General features: G+C 36.7%; 1 protein-coding gene across 7 annotated transcripts in view; it reads right to left on the reverse strand.

Moving 5' to 3' along the window:
* TTC37 (tetratricopeptide repeat domain 37) overlaps positions 1 to 25,495 on the reverse strand; it is a 98,852-nt gene that overhangs the window by 27,026 nt on the left and 46,331 nt on the right. For all 7 annotated transcript variants that reach the window (XM_023510884.1, XM_023510886.1, XM_023510885.1 and 4 more), the window contains 18 exons: positions 25,120 to 25,246; positions 24,080 to 24,259; positions 23,490 to 23,614; positions 22,155 to 22,408; positions 20,455 to 20,557; positions 16,081 to 16,257; positions 15,849 to 15,993; positions 15,603 to 15,681; positions 15,457 to 15,518; positions 15,280 to 15,336; positions 13,789 to 13,857; positions 12,555 to 12,629; positions 11,806 to 11,947; positions 8,406 to 8,499; positions 6,215 to 6,292; positions 5,551 to 5,675; positions 4,661 to 4,784; positions 502 to 723 (listed from right to left, as the gene is read on the reverse strand). In XM_023510884.1, coding sequence (XP_023366652.1) covers positions 502 to 723; positions 4,661 to 4,784; positions 5,551 to 5,675; positions 6,215 to 6,292; positions 8,406 to 8,499; positions 11,806 to 11,947; positions 12,555 to 12,629; positions 13,789 to 13,857; positions 15,280 to 15,336; positions 15,457 to 15,518; positions 15,603 to 15,681; positions 15,849 to 15,993; positions 16,081 to 16,257; positions 20,455 to 20,557; positions 22,155 to 22,408; positions 23,490 to 23,614; positions 24,080 to 24,259; positions 25,120 to 25,246 — 2,238 coding nt within the window. The remainder of the gene's footprint in view (positions 1 to 501; positions 724 to 4,660; positions 4,785 to 5,550; positions 5,676 to 6,214; positions 6,293 to 8,405; positions 8,500 to 11,805; positions 11,948 to 12,554; positions 12,630 to 13,788; positions 13,858 to 15,279; positions 15,337 to 15,456; positions 15,519 to 15,602; positions 15,682 to 15,848; positions 15,994 to 16,080; positions 16,258 to 20,454; positions 20,558 to 22,154; positions 22,409 to 23,489; positions 23,615 to 24,079; positions 24,260 to 25,119; positions 25,247 to 25,495) is intronic.

Raw genomic sequence — 25,495 nt, forward strand, 5'->3', positions numbered from 1 at the left:
AGCAACCTCCGACTCCTGGGCTTAGGCAATTCTCTTGCCTCAGCCTCCTGAGTAGCTGGGACTACAGGCACGCACCACAATGCCCAGCTATTTTTTTGTTGGAGTTTGGCCAGGGCTAGGTTGGAACCTGCCACCCTCGGGATATGGGGCCAGAGCCCTACCCACTGAGCCACAGGTGCTGCCCCCCAAAATTCTTAATACCATCAACCTGGACAGTATCAGAAAACAGACTAAGAACATCACAAACTTGGGAATCAGTGCTTTTGTAGCAAAACAAAGTTTGGACTTTAACTTGATAAAAGCCAAATCTATCAAGCAAATTAAAAGAAAAATCCACATAGGTAAAAATAACACAGTCACTTGGTCCTATGAAAATTTCATAAAACCAGAGTTCAGTTTCCAAAAATATGTACTTACTCCACCTTACAGCTTAGTCAAGCCCAAATGTTAAATACCACCATAAGGTATAACTGGGCCCTGAGCTCACGAAGCAGAATTTACCTGTGGACAGCTTTCGACATCTGTCTCTGCACAGCCACGCTGCGGCCTTGAAGTGCATAAATTGCGGAGGTAAGAAGGCACTGTTGATGATCAAGGTCTTTGTGTCTGACGTGCTTCAGTAACTCATTAAGTGCTGCTTTTGACAGTGTAACATCATGCATTGCCAACCCTAATGCACACAGGGCTTGAAGGCTTTCCGCGGTTGGTTCTTTTAAGATAGAGCTGTAATTACATTCACAAATCACCTATTATTTATGACTACAGTAGTATTTATAACTATCAAAACATTTAATATTTAGTACAAAAAGCAATTTATTTAAGGATTCACCAGGCTAAGCCTAGCTTTAAGATGAATATAGAAATAGTCCAAGTAGTAGCTCATGCTTCTCATTCTAGCACTTTGGGAGGCTGAGGTAGGAGGGTCACTTGAGGCCAGGTGTTCAAGACCAGTCTGGAGAAAATTAAAAAATTAAAAATTAGCCAGGCATAGAGGCACATGTCTGTAATCTCAGCTAGTCGGGAGGCTAAAGTGGGAGGATAGTTTGAGCCTGGGAATTTGAAATTACAGTGAGTGATGACTGCACCACTGCACTCCAGCCTGGGTGACAGAGTGAGACTCTATTTCTAAAAAAGGAAAAGAAAAAAGATGAATGTACAAATGAATTCCTTGGTGTTTAGAGACAGTAATTTCTCTGATCCTCTGAAGCAGTTAAGCATCAACAGCCTCTCACAAAGCAATAGCCAAATTTCTGTTTCGGTCAAGATAACTAAGCTTTAGAAACAATATAAATCCGTTTCTTCTGTCTCAGTTCTAGGTAAATAATTAGAACAATTTTGCTAAGACATTGAGTTTCAATAGAACCCTAGAATGTATGAATAACAAAGAAAAAAAATCTCTTCAAGGTAAGAGCTGATTTTTATCATTCTGATAAAGCTTTGTCTTATTTCTGTGGTACTAAGCCTAGCACTTTCTTTTCTTTTTTAAGACAGAGCCTCAAGCTGTCCCCCGGGCAGAGTGCCGTGGCATTACAGCTCACAGCAACCTCCAACTCCTGGGCTCAAGCGAGTCTCCTGCCTCAGCCTCCCAAGTAGCTGGGACCACAGGCGCCCGCCACAACGCCCGGCTATTTTTTGGTTGCAGCCGTCATTGTTGTTTGGCGGGTCTGGGCTGGGGATTCGAACCCGCCACCTTAGGTGTACGTGGCTGGCGCCTTAGCCGGCTGAGCTATAGGCGCCGAGCCAGCACTTTCTATAATAAATACAAACTATTTACTCTTGAGTATTTTTATAAATTAAAGAGAATTTAAGTTTCGAATGCTTACAATGGCCTCTTGAAAAATGCTAGATTATTTTTTTCTCTTTTAACTATGAAATCTGATTTAGCCTTATTAAAAGTCAATAATGTTTAGGAATCCTTGTCAATTTAAATGAAGAAAAGCTTAGCTTTTTACAAGATTAATACTTCTAATAATTATTATAATTTTTATAGTGTAATAAAACAAAGAAACTTTTAAAACATAGTTCTTTTTTTTTTTTTTTTTAATAGAGACAGAGTCTTACTTTGTTGCCCTTGGTAGAGTGCCGTGGCATCACACAGCTCACAGCAACCTCCAACTCCTGGGCTTAAGCAATTCTCCTGCCTCAACCTCCCGAATAGCTGGGACTACAGGTGCCTGTAACAACGCCTGGCTATTTTTTTGGTTGCAATTTGGCCGGGGCTGGGTTTGAACCCGCCACCCTCAATATATGGGGCCCTACGCACTGAGCCACAGGTGCCACCCTAAACATAGTTCTTTAGTAAGTATTATAGTAGATAGGTTTTTTCCCTTTAAGCCAAGGCAAATTAGAATTTCTTTTTATATCAATATTTATTTAATTCTGTTATCATTAAATATAACAGAAATGTTAATAATATTATAAAACTATCACATACCTACCACCATGTCTTTGAACTATTTATGGAAGGGAGAACTGAATGTTTTGCACTTAATTTTGACAAAGAAGAATGGAAACATCAATTTTCATACACAACTCTGGAACGAACAGCTTAAAGTATTCATTAGGGCACCGGCCACACACACGGAGGATGGCAGGTTCAAGCCTGGCCCGGGCTTGCTAGACAACAACAACTGTAACAAAAAAATAGCCAGGTGTTGTGGTGGGCACCTATAGTCCCAGCTACTTGGGAGGCTGAGCCAAGAGAATCACTTCAACCCAAGAGTCTGAGGTTGCTGTGACCTCCAATGCCACAGCACTCTATCAAGAGTAACATAGTGAGACTCTGTCTCAAAAAAATAAAAAATTACAAAAAAATAAAAAGAGTTAATAGATGTAGGAGTGCAAATATGGAAACCAGTCAGTTGATAGTGTCATTGCTATCTAAAAAAGCAAACAGTAAACTATAAATTCCAATATTGATAAAAAAATAAATTCCAATTTGTGCCTTGGCTCAAAAGGTAAAAACTGTCCACTACAATATTTACTAATATACACAATCTAAATTATTATGACTACCTTCCAATATCAAACAAACACATGCTGAGGTCACAGCACCCACATGCTCTCTTCCACCATGTTCTGGGATTTTACATGTGGTTATTTGATATTATAAAGTCTATAAGCTTGGAAACCAGATTTTCCCCCCTTATATCACAAACTTACTCCAGTCCCTTTAAATAAATGTCTAGTACACTGCTCAGTTCTCAGTGTATGAATGACAAACAAGATCCATAAAGAAGAGGGAACAGTGAACTTTTCATAGAAAGAAACTCAAAGAAAAGAATCCAAAGGGTAGAGAATGGAAGCAGATGGTACTGTTAAGTTTGGGCAATGGTATGCAGAGAATCAAAAAGGAAGAAAAAGATATAGATTGGAAAAAACACCTAGCCTGGATTCAACAACATAAAACAAGGCAGCAAAGGTTTTTCTTCACATAGGAGAAGGGGAAAGGAAAGATTATATTTTGTTATTTTTTTCCTAATTCCACCAATGCTCAAACTGATTTTGGTTACTGTTTTAAGTCATACCCAATTACTAATCTATTTGTATTTAATGTGGAATTACTTTTGCCATTAATGAAATGCGAAGATACTTTTGCTAATGATTGCAGTAATCATTAACATGTATAATTCTTATCACCAAGACACTTGCAAAGTTGGGTATTGTATATATCCACAGATACACATTATAAGGCTATATCCTTATGATGTTAGGGGATTTTCTTTTAAGTTGATTGGTTTTCCCTATACAGCAAAGAGAAGAAAGAATTGCTTATTTATGATACAAGGAAATGATGTTAATAATGAAGGACAGGACAAAAGTCTCACAATCAATACACAAATGCAAAGCCTGTCCCACAGCATGGTTCTCAACCAGACCATCTCATCGCCTCCCTCCCGCCTCTGGGGATAAGGCAGGTTTAGAGACAAGTTCTTGGCTGTTGCAATGACTAAGGAGTGCTATCCCCACTTAATGGGTGAAGAGCAGGAAGGCAAGCTCCCTACACAGGAGACTTCTATTCAGACCATTCAAATGCCAAGAGACCCTCACTGAGGACCATTATCCAATGACATATAAGTAAGCTACTGCTTCTGAAGGAAGGAAGGTTATCTTTCTTTTGAAAAGGTCAAGAAGTCAAAACAATAAAAATAAAAACCAACAGATATCATAGTCTGTTATTTCATTAACATATTCCAAAAACAAAGAGATAGCTATAAGTTCAATTTGTAAATTGAAACTTTTTAATAATCACTTTTAGAAAATTTTTTTAAATGACTCACTTTTAAATGAACTTTTTACCAGATTAACTTGAAAGAGGAAAATCTCTCTCTCAAAGTCCAAGAGAACAAAAAACAAACCAGTTACAACTGCCTTCATTAAAATTTTAAGATCCTACTGATCAGGTAATCAGTCTCTCTTTTTAACAAAGTATATAATACACAACAGAGTATAGGATGCTTGGAAGGGTTGCATGGATCCAGAGCTAAGAATCATACCACTAGCTCTAGCTCTAGCTGTGACTATCAATTCAGAACTAGGTAGGTCTAAACACTTTTGTTCACCCCAAAATTCCTAAGACACTAAAAACTTTGTTTTACATTGCTCCAAATATCAACCCAAATATCTGGTCATGTTAAGTGTTGATGTCAACTGTACATACCATTTAAATAGCAATGTCTTGGCTACATCCATTTTTCCTTGTTTAAATTCTGTTATTGCCAGAGCTGTCAAGACATGGGCTTTGTCTTGCTCTGATTCAACAATAGACAAGGCTCTTTCATAGGCTGTTAGGTAGAATTAAAAAGAAACAAACAAACAAACAAACAAACAAAATATATATAAGCAAACCTGATTGACAAATGTAGGATTTTTCCTTTCCCAGTCCTATTTTTTAGTAAAGTATAACTAAAATTGTATCAGCTTATTCTTTTGTTTTTAAGAAGACAAAATAAAAATCTGTAAGATTCTAACTTGGTTTACCTGTTCCATGATAACAGATCTGGGGATACTATTAGGATTATTATGTGATAATCCTCATGACTATCTTTAAGAGGAAGATTAGGCCTTTAATGAAAGCCTATAGCCACTAAGATACTATCAAAATTCGTACCTTCAGACCAGCAACTCCATCAAGCAGTAGATACGTAAATGAGCAGCAAATATATGGGATAAGCCCATATACGTAAAAACGTATTCATCTGCCATTTTGGAGAAAGCAAAATCTATTTATTATTGACAATGACTGAGGTCCTCATTTATTTATCAGAAACAGACATTTAAGCAGTACAGAAGAGTAAACACCTTTGTTCAAATGCTAACTCATGTATCTGCTGTAAATGACCTTGGGCCTCAGTCTCATCAATACTCAGCTGACAACACTACCATGGAAGGCCTAGCACCACTTCTGACTCCTAGTCAGATTTTAATAAACACTGCAACCCCCATAGCATCTCAGTATGACATCCTTCTGCTCTTAAGCTCACCATCATTAAGCTCTATTCAACTCTAGAAAAGTGAGATGTATTCTCCAGCTTCAGTTAACACCCTTACCTTCACTGCTCTCCTTATACAGTCCCTTCATAAATAAAGCCAGGGCAAAACCTGTGATGTCATCTAACTCTTTAAGGGGCGTTGACTTAAAGGCCTCGATAGCTTTATCATATTCACCAATAGAGCTAAGAAACAAAACACAATTTATTTTTAATATCAGAAGTAATTTTGGCTTGTCTCATCAAAATACAGAGATATAATTACACTAAAGCTCTCTTAATAACCTTACCTGCACGTTCCTTTTTTATGGAGACAATTCGGTAAGCTATAATCTAGTAGTGTTAAAGCTGCAGAAAACGTATTTATTTAAATAAACACTATCTTCATAAATGTGATTACTTTTGGGGAGAAAATAATGGAACTAGAGAAGGGAACTTCAATTCTTTATCTGTAACGTTTTCTTTAAAAAAGAAACTGAAGCAAATTAAGTGAATGTTAAGACCCTACATTTCAGTGATGACTTCTCATTAAACTCTGCTTTATAGTTTATTACTTACTGTACGTTTTCTTCTATAGTATTTACCTCACACAAAACATCAGAACTAAAAGGAACAAATATTCTATGTCACATATTTTGGAAACTGGTCATCACCTCACCAATCCTATAGCTTTCATCAGAAAAAGTTAAGAGAGTCACGAATTAATGGGAACAAAATAAACTTACCACAACAACCTGCCATAATTGCTTAATGCAACATTGTACGTATCTTGGTCTTCTGTAGTCTGTACCAACAAAACTGCCCTTTAAAGAAGAACAAAGTATTTAAGTTTATCTATGTGCAATAACATTCTTTTACTCTTCCTCAGTAGCTGAATCTATAGATTTTTGTTTTCTTTATTTACTTCTACTAATTCTTTAAGGCTAGTTCAAATAGCTTATTCATATTTTATTAAGTTGGTACCACAAGTACTTACATATACTTAGATTTTAGATTGTCAGGAAAATAACATGAAAATGACCCCTTGGTAATAACTGTTTATTATATTTGACTTCTGAATATTCTAAAAATCTAAATATGGGAAATGACTATATCACAGTTTTAAGTTTAGACATATTTATAAATATAGCAAAAAACCTCTTGATAATACATATAAACTAATAGGTTGAGTTAGGAAGCCAGGAAATCAAGTGCTTTTCTGCGCCCTTGCCTGTGCAAACAGAAAAGTATTTAAAGAATAATGAGGGGAGGGCAGAGAAAGAGTCATCAGAAATCCCTCAAGGCTTAGAATATATACACTAACCTTTTCATGCTCAGTTCCCTGTAGGCGAGCAAGCAGGGAAATGTCTTAACAACTGACAGGGACTGGACAGTTAGTAGGATTTTTGTTTTTTATCTTCTTTTCTAGTTAAAGAGAATTCACCAGGGAAAAATACCCACAATAGGATTTTTATCCCCTTGATATTACATGAAAAACAAAAATTTTCTAGAGAAGCCTAAAATACAATACTATAGAAATTAAAAACTGTATCCCTGCTTATATTTATACCTAATTTTTTGATTCAAGCCTCAAATATTTGTTTACAACAGAAAACAGCAGTGGTGATTGCTCAAAACAGAGCAGGACACATCCGAGTGACCGTGGAATTGCCATTTTAAGTCTGAGTGTCATAAATGTTCAACACATAATATCTACCATCGTAACAGTGTGCACAAAGATAGCAAGCACCCTACTGCCTAGTTTTCCTTATTTAAAAATCTTGGTCACTGGTGCATTCTATCATATTTATACAGTTTACTAGTATATTTATTGACATTGAAAGAAAAAAAGTTTTTCATAAACTTCCTTTCACATACACCTGGAAAAATAACTTCTTGATTATACAGCCTCCAGTACCATCTAGTGATTACTCCTTTGAACTACAGACAGATCCATACAAGGGTATGGAAAATCATTTGAGACATCTCAATTATTTTTTAGCTGACAAGGCTTCTTCCAAATATTTACTTAGGGCAATAATGTGCCTCTTAGGGGTACAGCCTTCCAATTTCAAGATCACTCCCTTTTAAGGACCAAAGGAGGAAAAGCTTCATCTTTCTCTGCTACACCCCTTTTAATAAAATGATTTGTTATATAAAATTTGGATTCAGTCAAAAGGCCACACCTAAAGGCCGAGAGGCCACAGGTCCCCAAGGTGGCAGGTCCCCAGCCCTGGACACATGCTCAGTCCATGCCACTTTTGTGGCATCTGCTCTCACAGGTCCTTCGGCCTCAGCTCAGTCAAGGCAGGCCCTGCCAGTCTTCTTAGAAAACCTCCCCTCTGACCCCAACCTGAGCGGCACTGCCTGTCCCTGCAGTCACTGGCCCTTCACGCTACTTCGACTTGTTCTTAGTTAATTTTTATCATCACAAATGTTTATTAGTTTATCCCGTGTCTCTTGCCACCAGAACACGAGCTCTGTGACAACAGGGCCTATAGCTGTTTTAATTCATGGCTAAAGTGGCAGCAGTAGGGATGCCACTTGGCACATTCACTGGATGAAATCAGGGTGAATATGTAGTAGATAATAAAGTGATGCAAAGAAATACACCACAATGTTCTCATTTCTTGTCTGACTGAACACATGTTCACATCTAATCAAGCTAGACAAGTTCTAAAGGGACAGATTTTCCTAAAACAAAACTGGAGAACTTTTTTGTTTGTTTCTTCTTTTCTCTGAATTTCGCTCTCTCAATTTCTCCACACCCCCCCTCAGGATAAGCAATAGAAACCGAAGTATAATCTAAAGTTTTCATCTTCTAAAATGTAATAATAATACATTTATTTATAATACATTGATTCAGTACCTTCTTCATGAGACTAAATTTTAAAAGGCTCATACACAACAACTGCACTGCAGTTAAACACAGCTCACCTGTGGTAAGCGTCCGCTGCTTCTTTCCTCAGTTGTAAATGTTCATTTAAGTAGCCCAACATGGTGAAAGCTGGAGCATAATTCTGAATCCTTTCTGGAAATTCAGAAATATCTTTACTTTAGATATGCATCCTGGTGGCATTCATAAAATACCAGATTTAGTTCCAATGTCTTAAATACCAGATTACCTCCCAAGATCACAAACATTGTTAAGAATACTGGGCTTAGTCTATCTTGAATATGCCAGTAATTGTTTCATAAATTTTTTAAATTACTGAATATTTAATAGTTATATATGGTTTCCTGTTATTGTAGAGTTTAAACACTTTTATTCCCAAATGTATAATAACTGGAAGCTCATGTTAAAACTAGGAGATTTATAGGGAAATCCAGTTCTTTGGCTTATCATTTAGGCTGTCCTGTGATTAAATTCAGCAACAATTTCTCTTGGTAGTTCTTTTCTAATCTCTTTGTGTTTAAAAAAAAAAAAGTCAGTAATAAACACCAGAAACAGATAATTTGGGCATTTTCAGTACAGTACTTTGGAATTTTAACGTCAAAAACCAACATGGACCTACTAAGGTATAGTGGAGAAAGAAATACCTCTGATTTAATCTACTTAAAAGGAAAGTTAATATAGGAAAGTTTCCTTAATATGGGAAACTTAAGCCTTCAAATTCCTGAAATTATTTAACAAAGTACAGTTTAGTCATATCTTATGTGCATGTTCGGTTCTAATGTCAAAGCGTAAAGTAAAAATCACATAGTCAAAGTTATTCTTAGAGGTCACAAACACTGAGTCAGAATCAGTCCGCAGAGACCCATGCCTCCGCGTGTCACACGCCCACAAGGCAGCCAGCCGTGGGGCAGGCCAGGGACGGTCTGCAGTCTGTCTCTCTTCATCCCCTCTTTATTTTCTATTTCTAATTTTCTAATTTTTTTGCTAAGCACATAGAGTCAAATTTGTTAAATGAGCATATGGGTCTGCCTTCACCAGAGAGTTAGAAACCCAACTACACTTACTATTAAAGATTAAATTTCTTTGTTCCTTAATTTAGGCATCTGAATTTTGCAGAAAGCTAAAGATTTACCTCTTTATGTAAATAAATCCTTTACAAATGGTACCTATCCTATTAAAAAAAATCAATAAATTTTGGGTTTGAGAGGGGTTCTCACTCTATCACCCAGGCTGGAATGCAGTGGCACAAAAACAGACCAAAGCCCTGAATGCCTGGGGTCAAGCAATCCTCTTCCCATAGCTTCTCCAGTAGCTAGGATCCCAGGCATTTATGACCAGGCCTGGCTAATTTTATTTTTGTCTGTTTGTTTTGTTTCCTTAGGCTGGTTTCCAACTGCTGGCTTCAAGAAATCCTCCCACCTTGGCCTCCCAAGTGCTGGGATTACAGGTATGAGCCACTGTGCTATCTAGAAACCCATCAATATAATTGCTGAGAATATACTTCCTCAACTCCAGGTATTTATTAGACTCATTACTTTTGACATACTGCATAATATACTGATTTCCCAAAGCACTGATATTTGCAAATTATTTGTCTTCTACTGCAGTGCCCCAGGCTAAATTCATGAACAGCTTGAAAATCCCTTCAATATCTATGATAAGGCATTTTTTTCCTCCTATTTTTTACAGTTTATCTGGTTCTTTGTATTACTCAACTGGCAATATTTACTGTTACAAGTATTCCAGCTTAAACTCCTTGCCTCTTCATTAGAATTTTGCCAAAGTCTAATGAAATGACATTTCCTGAGCATCCAGAGCGTGCCAGGCACTCTACATAGTATCCTGTATAGATCATCTCATTAATCATTAAGTGACAGACACTTGCTTTCTTGTATTATAGATGAGAAAACTAAAATCCAATTTGGTGGTATGCCCATGCTTTCAGACTTGGCTAAGTGGTGGACCACTGATTAAAACCCAATCATAGTTTCATTAAGGAAGACAGAGAGTTATTGTAATAGATGGCTAATAAAATTTCATGATTCTGTAAATTTCCTAAACCTAAACATTTTTCCCAGTATCTTGAAAAATAAATCAGGTGGCAAAGGGGGGAGGCTAAAGGCACTGGGTTTGGTACTTCATGTATCCAAGGTCTGACAATTAAGTTCACAAACTCATCCTAGAAAAAGTGCTGCACACCTCACTGCTGAAGATCACTGTGGTCGCCTCTGAAATGCTTCCCTTGGGAAGTTATGCACCAATGACAGTGCCTAGTCCACATCCCATAGCAATTTTGGAACTCTTTTTCTGGAATGATCATCAGAGCTGTCATCATATGAGGCTTAACACTTAAGTTTGCCAACTTGCCACCGTGCGCTTACATTGGCAGCACTGTACAAACAGTTCAGTGATGTTTCATTGCCTTGGTGTCGAAGTGTCACAGCTGTGTTCGTGTCAACATGTGGCAGTGTCTTGCTGAGTGGTGTTCACCACTGTTGTTGTGTATTTTTGTGTACTATGTGGCAATAGCTCTGATGGTCATTCCGGAAACTTCCCAAATGGCTTTGAAGAGTGAAGTAGGCACTGGCATTGATGCACAGCTTTCCAAGGAGATATTTTGAAGGTGCCGTGGTGACTGTAGTGATATTTAGCAATGAAGTATGTAGCACTTTTTCTAGGATGAGTTCTTGAACTTAATTGGCAGGCTTGGATTATCTCATTTAATTTTCATAATTTGACATCCCAGCTATTCCCTTCATTTTCTAAGGAATGAACAGAAGTTAAGCGAAGTAGACTACTTGGACTAACACTGCAGAGAAAGTAAATGGTGCAGCTAGAACAGCAGCAACTCAAGCCCAACAGGGTCTACAATATATTCCTTTATAACAAGAAATAACTTTTATCCTTTTTTTTCTTAAAACTAATTTTTTTTTTTTTTTAGAAACATGCTCTCACTCACTCTGTCGCCCAGGATGAGATGCAGAGGTGTGATCATAGTTCAAACTCCTGGGCTCAAGCAATCCTACCACCTTAGCCTCCCAAGAGGCTGGGACTATAGATACATACCATCATGCCTGGCTAATTTTTTTACTTTTTGTGGAGACAGACTCTTGCTGTCTTTCCCAAACTGTTCTTGAACTCCTGGCCTCAAGTAATCCTCCTGTCTTGACCTCTCAAAGTTCTGGGATTATACACATGAACCACTGTGCCTGGCTGGAAATAACTTTTATCTTGAATTATTAGTTAATAAGCAATTTTCATCACCCTTCAAAAGCCCTTACTTATAATCAGAAAGTAGACCGGTTGGCCATTGGGAAAAAATGGTAAACTCATGTGTTAAAGAACACTCATATTTAATTTGGAATGAATTAGTTTTAAAAATTCTTTAAACTACTTCAATAGTTATTCAAGTATCTTGCCATCATGTAATAGGTACCTTACCTACGTATTTACTCAGAACAACTTGTGCTGCTGGAATAGCGTTCATCTGGAGGATGTTGTACTTGTACAGCTCTGTTTCTCTGTTGCTTTTATCTTGCAGTGTTGTGCAGACCCAATATGCATAACCTATTGCTCCCTCAGTCTTCAAAAAAAGCAAAAGTTAACAAGTGGACATAGGGGAATAAACATTAGGAAATAAAGCAGTGCAATAGAGTAATTAATTATCACATCTTAGTCTTAAGTCAACTGTCACATGCCTTTAAAGGAACGGTCACTATGATAAAACACAATACTGATCCAATACTAAGAAGAAGAACCAAACAAGATAAAATGCAGAAAAAAAATGCAGAAAACCCATCTAGTGGGTTGTTTTCTTCTTCTCAGCACCACTCCCACAGGTCAAACTATAAGAACAAAATTCTAAAACATTTCATAAATAATCTGGAAATGTCAACCAAGTCTAGTCCTGATTTCTTGTCTATTTTCTTCCTAGAGTCTCAGTTTCTAGTTTACACAAATGCTACTGTATCTATTACACTTCAGTGTCATTTCTTTATCAGTACTTAAAAGCTGTAATAAAATGAAAAGTACAAGTTCTTTAACTAAGGTCGTTTATCTGTTTCTAAGAAAGAATACAGAGAAGACTGCTGTCACTAATATATTACACCACTGTCTACTCATTTCTATAAGAAAGATGACTCTTCATTCATTCATTAAGGAATCCTTAAGAAGAATGTTCAAATTCTTACATGCATACTGAGTTCTGTAGTGTGCCTGAAGAGATCCATGGTGTCATAACTTCCAACTGTCTCTGCAATAAGAGCCTGGAAAAAGAATGAAAGAGGTTCTCTGTGTGTTTCAAAGAAAATAATAATGATGATGATGATGATAATGAAACTAGAGGACCTAAAAGTTTACTGGCCGTGCTTAAAAATAAAGTTAATTTAAGTTTCACATCTATTGTTACTGATTTAATTAAATCTATTAATTACCTCTTGAAATAAATTTTTTAAAACAAAAATACTTCAAAAATAATAACAACTTAGGTGATTTGATAATCCTCTAAGATCTACTGACCTAGAGCAGTAGTACTCATTGTGAGGTCTCTGAACCAGCCTTACTATCATCACTCGACATAAGTTAGAAATGCAAATTATCGGGCTCCCTACATGTGACAAGTGACACACAGAAATGCCACTGCTCCCAGATGCTACAGTGAATAACAACAAGTCTGCCTTTCCATCTCTGTTGAGTTGTTAATCAACTGGAATTAGACCCAAGAGTCAAAGCACAATAAAGGACATCTAAACTCTGATGAATGACTTTCTGATAAGGGTGATGATCTTATTCTCTGAACCAAAACAAATGACCATATTAATTCATTAGAACTTCATAACTAGAAAGGTGCTGCAGATCACTTAGAACAATACCCCCTTTTTTTTTCAGGTAAAAAATTAAAATCCAGAGAAGTGATATATTAAGGTAAAGAATCAATCAATGACAAGCTGAGATTAGTAACCAAGTATTGTGATTTCTATTTAGCAATGCAAAAATATAAACTTTGAGGGGGAGGGAACACGCAACAAGTAGCAATCAGATATGAAGACTTTATGGAAAATGAATAAACATAATAAAAGGACTTATGTAAATGTGGGTTTTCTTTGCAAATGTGAGTTAAACACCCAGAATTCTGGGTGACTTTTTAGGCCTAGTAAGGTCAGACTGATGGTGTTCAAAGGCTCTCAAACTCAAAGTTTAATTCTTATAAGCTGTGTGAGCTTAGGCACACTCTTAGGAACTCTGAACTTCAATTCCCACACCTATGAGAGGACTGGTGATGGATTAACTAAAATAATAAACAAAGAGCTAAGCACAGCGCCTGGGACAAAGTAAACCCTCAATGCTACCTGGTTTTATATGAATTTATACTAATAGGCTGTTCATATCAATAGGTCCACTAACAACTATCGGTTATAATCTTACTTGTCCAATCCAGCACATTAAGTAAGATGGGTCAAGGGATTGAGCCATTTTGAAAGCTTCATGAGCTTGCTAGGAAAAAAAGGCAAAAAATATCATAAGTCATTTTAAAATATTAATATTAAATTGCTTATGTTTAAAAAGCACACAGTAAGAGAATAAGAAAAATCAAACCTATTACCAGAAATACATATGAACCTAAAACTTCACTGCTCAAGCACAATTAGCAATGCTTAAAACAGTGTTTTAGCTATATGGTCCTGGAACCCTCCTGGGGGCAAGAGTTCTCTATACTTTGGGAGTTCTGGTCTCCAGGGAAAAGGACAATATAAGTGTCTACCTCATAGTCAGCAGAGCTTTTAACCAATCACACATCCATTTACTATCCATAAGTTTGATTAAATAAGGTTGTATGTCTTCCCCTCCCTTTCAGCTTAACTGGGAGGATAAGAAATCATACCTAATGAAGTTTTCGTCTAGTCTGCCACTAGAGAGAGACTGTTGACAGCATGACTCTGCACTACGCAGTCAGCACGCTCTGGAGACGCTGCACCTGGATATACTAACTTACCTGCTTTTTGTCCTGCTACAGTAAAAATCTTACCAGATGCTGCTACCTATTTGCTGCTACCTATTTGCTGATCTAGGTATAACAGAAAACAATCTTATGTTTCTCATAAAAAACAACCTCATGGGTAACAATGGTGCCGTGCTATAATAAACTTCATTCCCAGCTTCACTAAGACAATGCTTCATTTAAATTTTTAAAAAATATGTACACATTTTAAAATCTAAATTAATATTTTCTTTCAATCTATTTACAATCCTCTAAAGCCAGTCTTTTTTCTTTTTTTTTTTTGCAGTGATTTAATGTATCCCTGAGAATGTTACAGAAGCTTTTTTAAAAGGTTTAGATTCAATATACTTGCTGAAATACAAAACAGTTCAGATGTGGTATTACTTATAGATTTGTGGAAATTCTCCAAACATGACCTATAAGCATGCTCCCAGTTACTTTAGTTTCAATTCTCTAACCTAGAAAGTTGCTCAAGTACAACTTAATACACATGTAGTATTTAAAGGGATTAATATCTGCTAAAGCCAAAATCTAAATCACCCAAAGAAAGTTTAAATTTAAGGTGCTAGAGAGGACTAATTGTCTCCCTTACCTTCACCCACCCACCAACACACTCGATATAGGGGCTTCCGTTACATGTGCGTAGATAAAAAGAAAATACCCAATTAATTCACAATAGCATTGTTTTAATCTCTGAATGAAAAACCAACATAACTGGGTGTTAAAAGCAGAAGTTTCTTGAGTGCTGTAGAAAACAAATCTCATCCATCTGCTTTCACCAGCATAAACGGAAGGTCATGAAGGAGCTAACATAGGGGAGAGCGCGAGAGACAGCGTGCAAAGCATTTCTCCACAGGAAGGCAAGCTGCTTGCTATGAAGAGCTGAGACATAAAGAACAAACAGGCAACACAGTTACCTCAATGTTTTCATTTGCGAGGTATAATACTCCCAAGTTGGTCCATGCAACAGGATTCTAAAAAACACACACAGTACATATAGATTTTTAAATTAGGTCTTTGTCTACTTGGAAGTCTCAGAAAATTAGTAACACTAAATTCCAAAGTTCTTTTTCACAGACACAAAGAGCACTCACAATTTGTTCTGACTGGATTGATTTGATGAAACAGTGTTGAGCAAGGGCATAATTTCCAATACCTGAAAAAGAGGAAACTGAACTTTATTACTGGAAACACACAATCTTCTAAAACTCCCGAGGTGAGTGCCCTTCCCAAGTCTCACCGCTGTGGCATGCGACCATGCCGAGAGCGTTCCAGTGTAAGTGACTACTGCTGTCGAGTCTCACTGCTTTCTTCAGACACTGAAAAGACGTTAAATTAATTCTTAATTCTTGGAATAGCACCATTTATATCAACATAAATGTAGTTTTATGTGACAATACCATAGTATTCATTTTATCAAAACCATCTTTCAGAAAAGCACTTAGTTTTTTTTTTAAAGTTTATAAAAAATTTCTCAAAACCATACATGTAAAGATTTTTCCAGTAACTCCTTCAGATCATTCCCGTCCCTGCCTGTTTCTGCTAGGTGCTGGGCTTGCCGATAATAATTAACTCCAAGATCACACCAAGTGTTAGATGTAGACATGAGTTTTAATGCACGACCATAACACCTATGGAAATATAAAAACGTGTGTTATGCTTTGTTTTATGTCTTCATTCAATTTTAATGTCATTAACTGGCAATGTTTATAAATTACCTTCCACCAAGACAGAGGAGCTCGCTTTTCTTCAATACTTGTTTTCCTTCTTTCTGACCTAGCAGGACTCCTGAAACATTAACCTTCACTTTAGACGGGGAGACAGCATACAGACTGGTGCAAGCATCCCCAACTAGCTTCCAAAGGCAGGATACGTCAGCTCGATGCTGCAGAGCCCTAAAAAAAGAAATAGTTTGATTCTTATAAATTATTTCCAAAAAGTATGGAGTTTATCTCCCTCATTATGAATTACACTTAAAACGGAAAAAATTGTGCATGTAATCCTAATTAAGAGCTACTTCCTTACTTAAGCACCGTGTTTTCCCAATCTTCTCCCAACTGAATTACATCACATTATTTCTCAAATAGGAAGATAAGAAGAATGAAGGCAAAGAGTGAGGAACTGATTATTTTAAGTCAAGTACCAGAAATATTACAGGGTTTTTTTTTTTTGTACTGCTTATTATTTTTGTTGCAAGTAGGAAAAAATCACATACATACATAAAAGCAATTTCAGGACCAAATATTTACTTTTAATATTAAATTGTATTAACTACACTCTTTGGTTTGGCTAAGTAATGACAAAGGCATTGCACTGGTGACTCTCTCACACTTGACACCTGTAAACTAAGGTTTTTGCTTTTAGGCCTTTCTTCATGTGATGGTTTGAAAGTGTCCCTCAGAAGTTCCTATGCTGGAAACTCAATCTCAGTGCAACAGAGCTGAGAGGTGAAACTTCTAAGAAGTGATAGGCTATGAGGCATCAAAAGTGGGTTCGCCTGATCACAGAAGTGGGCTCCTCAAGACAAGTTTAGTCACATTTCTCTGTCTTAGTTCTCACCTTCCTGCCATGGGAACGCCCTCATCGGGCACTAGCACTACGCTCTTAGACTTCCTAGCCTCCAGGAACAGCGAGCCAAATAAACTTTTATCCCAAAATACCAACATTATACTTGGAAGAACTGGAAAAAATAGTTCTTCATTTCATACGGAACCAGAAAAAACCCTGGATAGCCAAAGCAATTCTTAGTAATAAAAACAAAGCCAGCGGCATCACTCCACCAGACTTTAGGCTGTATTACAAGTCAAAATAGCATGGTATTGACACAAAAATAATGACATTTGGAACCACATAGAAAACCATGAGATGACACTTTCTTTCGGCTACCTGATATTTGATAAACTAAACAAGGACACACACCAGGAAAAAGAATCCCTATTCAATAAATTGTGCTGGGAGAACTAGGTAACCACATGTAAAAAACTGAAACTGGACCCACAACTCTTGAAATCAACTTACAAAAACTGATTCAAGATGGATAACAGATTTAAATCTAAGGCATGAAACAATTAAAATCCTAGAAGAAAGTGTGAGAAAAACTCCTGAATATGTCGACATGGAGAAAAATTTTATGAAGATGACTTCCATGGCAATTACAACAAAAATGAAGAAATGGGACTTAAACTGAAAAGTTTCTATACATCTATGGAAACAACACCCCAAGCAAATAGACAACCTTCAGAATAGGAAAAGGTATTTGCATATTACAAATCTGACAAAGGTTTAACAACTAGGATCTACAAAGAACTCAAATTAATCAACAAAAAAAGAGATAATAATCCCATCTATCACTGGGCAAGAGACATGATTAGAACCTTTTCTAAGGAAAACAGAGGAAAGGCTAACATATGAAAAAATGCTCATCGTCCCTAATCATCAGAGAAATGCAAATCAAAACCATCCTGAGATATCACTTAACCCCAGTGAGAATGGCTCACATCACAAAGTCCCAAAACTACTGATGCTGGGGTGGAGGTGGAGAGAAGGGAACACTTTTACACTGTTGGTGAGACTGCAAACTTTGGAAAGAAGAATGGTGAACCCACAAAGAACTCAAATTTAGACCTCCCATTTGATCCTGCAATCCCATTGCTAGGCATCTACCCAGAAGAAAAAAATCATTTTACTGTTTATTACAGCTCAATTTATAATCTCCAAGATGTGGAAACAACCTAAATGACCATCAACTCAGGAACAGATTAACAAAGTGTGGTATATGTGTACCATGGAATATATTCAGTCATAAAAAGATGGTGACTTCACATCTTTGTATTATCCTGGATGGAGGTGAAATACATTCTTCTTAGTTAAAAAAAAAAAAAAAAAAAAAAAAAAACCCGAACTTTTATTCTTTGTTACCCAGACTGTGGTATTCTGTTATAGTTGCAGAAAATGTACTTACACAGTTCAAATTTTTAAAGGTTAGAGAATGTATCAAATACATTTGATGGCCAAAAGGATTTTCATTCTCTGAGATCAAAATTAATAAAAAAATTAATGAGCCCACTGAATAAATAAGCTCAGAAGTATGTTAAAATATTAATTAGGGTGATAGAGGGCACTTATTTTTAGAATGAAAAAAATTTCAGTTATGTATTTCTTCTCATTTTTCTCATCTCAAAATCTTATAAATGAAAGACACACCTCTGTTTCAGCCACACCCAGTAACCAGCTCTCCCAGCTGCTCTGCTACTGGCAGACGGGCAAGCAGAGGGAGCATGTTTCACCGCCTTTTCTCTTCATGGAGTCCAGCCAAAATCAGTTTCAATGTTTTCTTGAGAAATGATATTAGTTACTGCAATCATGACTGAAAGCTCACTGTGAGACTCAGAAGGAAAGGCAGCACTGTTTGGAATTCCATTGCCTAAATGTGTTAGAAAAATCTCCAAAACTCATAGCATAAAATCGAAAATAGGAAAAAAAAATGTGAAACAGAGGCAATTTTAACAGCCTGAACTCTTATCTCCTTTTAAATTCAATAAAAGGCTCGGTGCCTGTGGCTCAAGTGGCTAAGGCGCCAGCCACATACACCTAAGGTGGCAGGTTCGAATCCCCAGCCCAGGCCCGCCAAACCACAATGATGGCTGCAACCAAAAAATGGCCAGGCGTTGTGGCAGGCGCCTGTGGTCCCAGCTACTTGGGAGGCTGAGGCAGGAGACTCGCTTGAGCCCAGGAGTTGGAGGTTGCTGTGAGCGTGATGCCATGGCACTCTACCCAGGGGGACAGCTTGAGGCTCTGTCTCAAAAAAAAAAAAAAAAAAATTCAATAAAAAATATCTGTAAAGTGAAATGACTTCTATCATCCTTACACAATAACTGCGCTAGTATGAACTCCTTTCAAGTCTAGAATAAATACAAAATTGGGGATTACTAAGTTTTACTCAGCACCTTATAACTGGTTGGGTTACATGTTAGCCAGGATAACATTTCCTAGGCTCAGAAAGGCAGTATTTATAGCTAAAGTATTACCATCCAAAAGTTCACATTTACTCTAAACACCAGCTCTAACAAAGCATGCCTTCTTCATGGTAACCTCTTGGGAAAGAACTATATTATGTGACACAAAAAAGTAGTAATAAAATCAGTGAGACAAAAGAGGGTTAAGTTTCTATTTCATATTCAGTTCAAATGGATGCAATTCTGGTTGAAACTAGTAGATGAACAATGACAGGCCTCCATGTGAGGAAAAACATAATTAAATTCAAGTGGTGGGGAGGGGCCTGATGAGTTCAAGGTACAGAACGCGGTACACCTCCTGGGCCCAGGGCTCAGTTACAAGTTGGACATTTCCTAACAAATGCAAACAATGAAACCTAATGGTATGTACCCTTATATTAATCCAAAATTTAAAATAAGCAGCATTCTGTAAAAACCAATAAATAGAAAACAAAGTACATTAAAAAAAGGAAGGAAGGAAGCACAAGAAACATGTTTAAGAGCAAAAAATACTCAAACATACACCTAACTTGTGGCATCTAACACAAATACCACTTCTGTTCTAATGAATGAATTCATTGTTCTACAAAATGCTAAATTTACTCAAACTTTTCTGATTATTTTCTTGTTACCAGATACCTCACTTTTTTCTTGCACAGTTTCTCTCCAGGGTAATCAGACTGTTTATGTCCTCTTCCCTACCTTAAGCCCTATCACTAAGCCTAGAATAGGCCTCTAGCACTGAATGTAAAGAATGTTATGCACCTGAAGCCCTATTTCCGACAGGTCCAAGTAGCAATAGCCTCATTTCTGGGCCGCAGAGCTGTTGCTCCACCAGCAGACTGCTCCTCCCTCTCCCTCTGTCCCATATACTCAGCCAACCCTCACTGAGAGCCCTGGACACTATGTCTGATTCCCCAGGTGCACAACTAACACAACGTACATGTTGTGGAATTAGTCAGCGTGTCTATCACTCTTTATGGTTAACATTCTGAATAATGGTGCTATCTAACACAATACATAAAATGAGTTTTCTAAATTTGGCTTTATTATAATATTAAGATAACAAACACATTAAACAGTAAGGATAATACTAACCAAGTAAAATATTCCAGTGCTTTTTCTATGTAGTCTACAGCCTTCCCATCAAGATAGTCAACTAGAGCCGCTTTTGCCATCATAAGATGGCATTCGCCCAGACCTAGAATCAGGTAAGTTTGTAGTTGTTACTAAAACACATAAAGCAAACATTTTAAATGAATTTCAAATAGATTTACTGGTGTTATTTTAAAGCCACTTTCAAAAAAATAACACTTACTGGCATTTGACAAAATTGTATTTAAGCATGATCTTGCATACTTTTAGTATTCAAATGGAAGACAAGAATTCAAATGGAAGGGCTCTGTTAGAATTACACATGCAAGAGAATTGCTAAGCTCAAGAGTTGGAGGTTGCTGTGAGCTGTCACCACAGCACTCTACCAAGGGCAACAAAGTGAGATTCTGTCTCAAAAAAAAAAAAAGAATTACACATGCACTGAAAGTTATAAAAGGCTCTCTATGGAACCTAAGAATTTCCTTGACTTAGGCAAGTCAACTGCCTCTGAAAACCTAAGCTTCAAAAACCAGGACATCAACTAAATGCTACTCTTTGTCATATTGCTACTGATTAATGATTGTTAACTGAGACTTGATCTTTTGTATTAAATTTGATCTTTTCTATCAAACTACAAGAACTAAATGAAATAGTGATTTCCTAAAGTGTCTAAAGATTTCATAAATGTGAGCTCTCCTTCTCTTGAGTAAAAAGCTTTGTAAAAGAATTTTTTTCTTAAAGATTTCAAGTCCTAAGCTATATATCACTTAAAACATAACACTTGTATCTGATTTCAATCTTAATTGTTTCTTTAAAAAGGACAAGGACATGGGGGAAAGCACATATAGTGAACACAATTAACTCTAGCCTCTTCTTAAATGGGCAGATATAATCACAAAATACTTAGATTATAGATGGGTTTTACTCTGTGTTACCAAAAATAATTTGTAGTTCAGAAGAGATACCTATGGAAAAACTGAAATCAATTCAGATCATTACAGAACAAGGCAAGTTGCTTCTAAAATTAAAAAAAAAAAAATTCCAAATGAACTTCTGTAACTTTCAAAGTAATTAAAAGGTACTAAGGTATTCTGGGGTATAGTGAATTAATTATCAAAATGTAAGAGCAGGGAAATTCTTATTTTCTTTTTGTTTTTTTGTTTTATTTTTATTTTTTTAAGAGACAGAATCTTATTTTGTCGCCCTTGATAGAGTGCCATGGTGTCAAAGTTCACAACTTTCCTCCAGCTCTTGGGCTTAGGTGATTCTCTAGCCTCAGTCTCCCAATTAGCTGGGACTACAGGCGCTTGCCTCAATGCCTGGCTATTTTTTTGTTGTAGTTTGGCCGGGGCCACGTCCAAACCTGCCACCCTCAGTATATAGGGCTGGCGCCCTATCACTGAGCCACAGGCGCTGCCCAGGAAATTCTTATTTTAAAGGTCCATTTTTAGACCCAATGGGTATCGTGCTATTTGTCTAAAAGTTAAATATCTACCATAATACTATTCATCAGCTGTTATGAAACAAGATTTGATCTTTATATATTCAAATCCACATAAACTATACTATAAGAGGTTCATACTGGATGACTGCTGTTGACAACGTCCTTTTCAAATTACTTAATATATTTAGATAGAAAATTTACTCAAAGATTTTATACTTCAGTATTATAAAAGTCAAAGGAGCTATTAAAAAGAAATTACCTTTCAAAGCAGGTACGTAATCTTCTGTCTTTTTAATGATCAGCTGGTACTGAGCTACCGCCTCCTTGTATTTGCCCAGGACTTGCTGTATTGCTGCAACCTTAAACACACTGTATGTGGATTCCGGGTTCAGCTCACTGGCTTTTGTGAAGGATTTCAAGGCTGTTGTGTAGCCACCTCTGCTTAAGTACGCCTCTCCTAGTGACTCCCAACAATTGGAGTCCTTTGGGTCTGCCCTCAAGGCTGCCTGTAAACTAAAGTTTCAAGAAACAGTAAGAGAATGAGAAGTAATAGAGCTATTTCCACCTATAAAAGGAAAATAACAAAATAAATAACTCAACTGAATCGCATACATCTATGGCTCCTTCTATTTATAAGAGTGTTATTTAAAGCAGGTAAACTTGTTCCTTTTATGACTTGAATTCTTTTAATATTAAGAAATTTTATTATAATTTCAAAATATATAAGAATAAAATACTTATTCTTAAGTATCAGCTCTTGGGAAAGCGCTGACCCAAGTTTCTGTCCTTGATTATCTGGAAGAACTCCAGTTTTCCATTTTCCACCCGCGTGAGACAGGTGTACATCTTGGTTCGCCCCATCAGTATATAAACCCTACCACCAACCTTCTACCAACAGGAATATCACAACTGAAATGCAGAAATAATAGGCATGCTTTAAAATGCTGATCAAATTCCAATCACAAAAATTTTAAAATGCCTGTATTCCAGATAATAACATAAATCAGAAACAACTTTATCTTGATGCAAGTACATTTTATTTACCCTTAAATACAGTTCAAACCACCACATTATTAAAGCTGCTTTAAAATGTCCTTCAAGCTGCCAAATGTCAAAACAATGTGTGGTGTCAGAACAACAAAGACACATACCTCAGCTTTACAATACAGGCAGTTTCCAAGTTACAGACATCCAACTGATTCACACGTAAGAATAGAGGCTATTCCCAGTAATAGATAAATGTACCTGTTCCAACTTACACACAATGTCAACTTAAGAACAAACCTACAGAGTCTACCTCGTTTATGACCCAAGGGCTGCTCACACTACTTAAACTCTGCTGAGAGTGTACTACACATGTGATCCTACACTATGAAGACTTGACTTCACCAGACTAGCTATCTCCTCAACAACAGAACAGCATTTAACTCCCCTGGAGACAATAAAATACCAATCAACCATAAATAATTTGTTTTATCTTTTCTCAAAATGCAACCTGGCAAGGGGTCATTCTGGGTACATACGAAGTTTAACTTAAGGAATTTAGAGAACCAACTTGGTATCTACATAGTTTAAATATAACAAGGAACCTTACTCAGCCACTGCTTGAGACGGTTGACCAGCTTTCAAATAGTACAGTCCTCGCCTAAGCCAGGCCCATTTTGCTGTTCCAGCACTTGCCTTTTGAGTTACTGTTGTTAGGATAGCTAAGGCAGTTTCCTAATGATAAGAAAATACTATTATTAGAGATATCAAACATCATAAAAATATGCAACATTCATGTGTTCCCACTTCTAATTTTTTAAACTTATACCGGTATATAACAAACTACAAGTTTCAACAATTAAGTGAGGAATAATTGAATATCTGCCAATGAAAAGAAATGTTACTGTATTTATAAAGAGAAGCAAAAATATCCTATTGCATCTACAAGGAAAAATAAAAATAATAACTTTCAAGTATATATATGTAAAAATATTTTCATTTATACACTCATAAGAGGGGCGGCACCTGTGGCTCAAAGGAGTAGGGTGCCGGCCCCCTATCCTAGAGGTGGTGGGTTCAAACCCAGCCCCAGCCAAAAACTGCAAAACAAACAAACAAACAAACAAACAAACAAAAAAACACACAATATACACTCATAAGATTAAAAAACAAAAAGGCAACAGTGGTTATTATACATACCATATCTTCAAGCTCCACACTTAGGTCAACTGCTGCGCCTCCAGATTCAGCATCAGTGTCATCTAATTCAAAGGCTCTCCTATAACAACCACGGGCTCTGTTTTTATCTCCCACTACATCTCTGTAATAATGACCTAAATAGCAGAAAACTTTGCCCATATATGTATCCAGTCTTGCAGCCTTTTGAAATAAATATTGATAATGGAATAGTAAAAGTTTATTTCATGAGTATCTTTAAAAACACTAAAGATAAATAAACAAATTAAAAAAGGAAACAAATCTATTAAATATAAAAAGTACGCCACAACATCCTTTAATGTAAGATTGAAAACAGACATGAAAGCTGGTCCTCAATATTTAAACAAAGTAAACAGAAGTATAATTTCTTTGGTAAAAGAAATGTGAAATTATTGATAGAACTATTGTTAATCTGCTCTTATCAATGAAGATAAGAATGCAAGACTAACAGATGTTAAACATTTAAAAAAATAAGTTAAACACCTGGATTAACATACCCCTTAACTACAAAGGACATTACCTAAAAATAGTAATGTTTTCCCGAGAGAATTTTGCCTTATTTTCTATAACACATATTTCTTAAAAAGTAACTTTTACATTTTATGGTTTAAATTTTTCCTTGAAAACGCACATAACATCCTTGCAAAACCTTATGTGTGAAAGATAAATCACAAATAGCAGTTAAGGCCAGAGACTAAGGCTCACGCCTGTAATCCCAGTGCTGTGGGAGGCTGAAGCTTGAGCTCAGTAGTTTAAGAGCCTAAGCAAGAGTAAGACCCATGTCTACTAAAGACAAAAACTAGCTGGGTGTAGTGGAGCACACCTAGCTGCTCAGGAAGCTTAGGCAAGAGGATCACTTCAGCCCAGAAGTTTGAGGTTACTGTGAGCTATGACCCAGGGTGACACAGTGAGACTTTGTCTTAAAAAAAAAGAAACAGAAGTTAAGAGTAAGTTTAAATAACTAACATATAATTATTTGTAATGCCATTTCACCCAAGAATTGAATAGCAGCACTGTGTTACCTTCAGAAAGTGGGTAAGAGCCTTTGTTTTATCTTTTCTTGTCTCTTCACCCATAAACCAGTATGTTAAGCCAAGCTGGTATTGATATGCAGCAACATCAGCATCTTTTTCAAGTGCTCTCTGAAAACTAAGTCACCACAGGGGAGTAAGAAGGAGTATTAAAGTAAGTACACACACACACACACACACACACACACACACACTCCCACATGAAATCAGGAGATGTAGTTGGAACAAAGTTTGAGTGATGTAAGGATGCCAAATCAGAAAAAAAGTCACTACTTTAGGATATAGATTGGTGAGAAAAAATGATTTGTTTTTGAAGAAGAGAAGCCTTAAAAAAGCACAATGGCCTTTCCACACTGCCTTGTGCTAA

Source organism: Otolemur garnettii, unplaced genomic scaffold, assembly GCF_000181295.1.
Source record: "Otolemur garnettii isolate 467f Iridium unplaced genomic scaffold, OtoGar3 scaffold00017, whole genome shotgun sequence".
Lineage (NCBI taxonomy): Eukaryota > Metazoa > Chordata > Mammalia > Primates > Galagidae > Otolemur > Otolemur garnettii.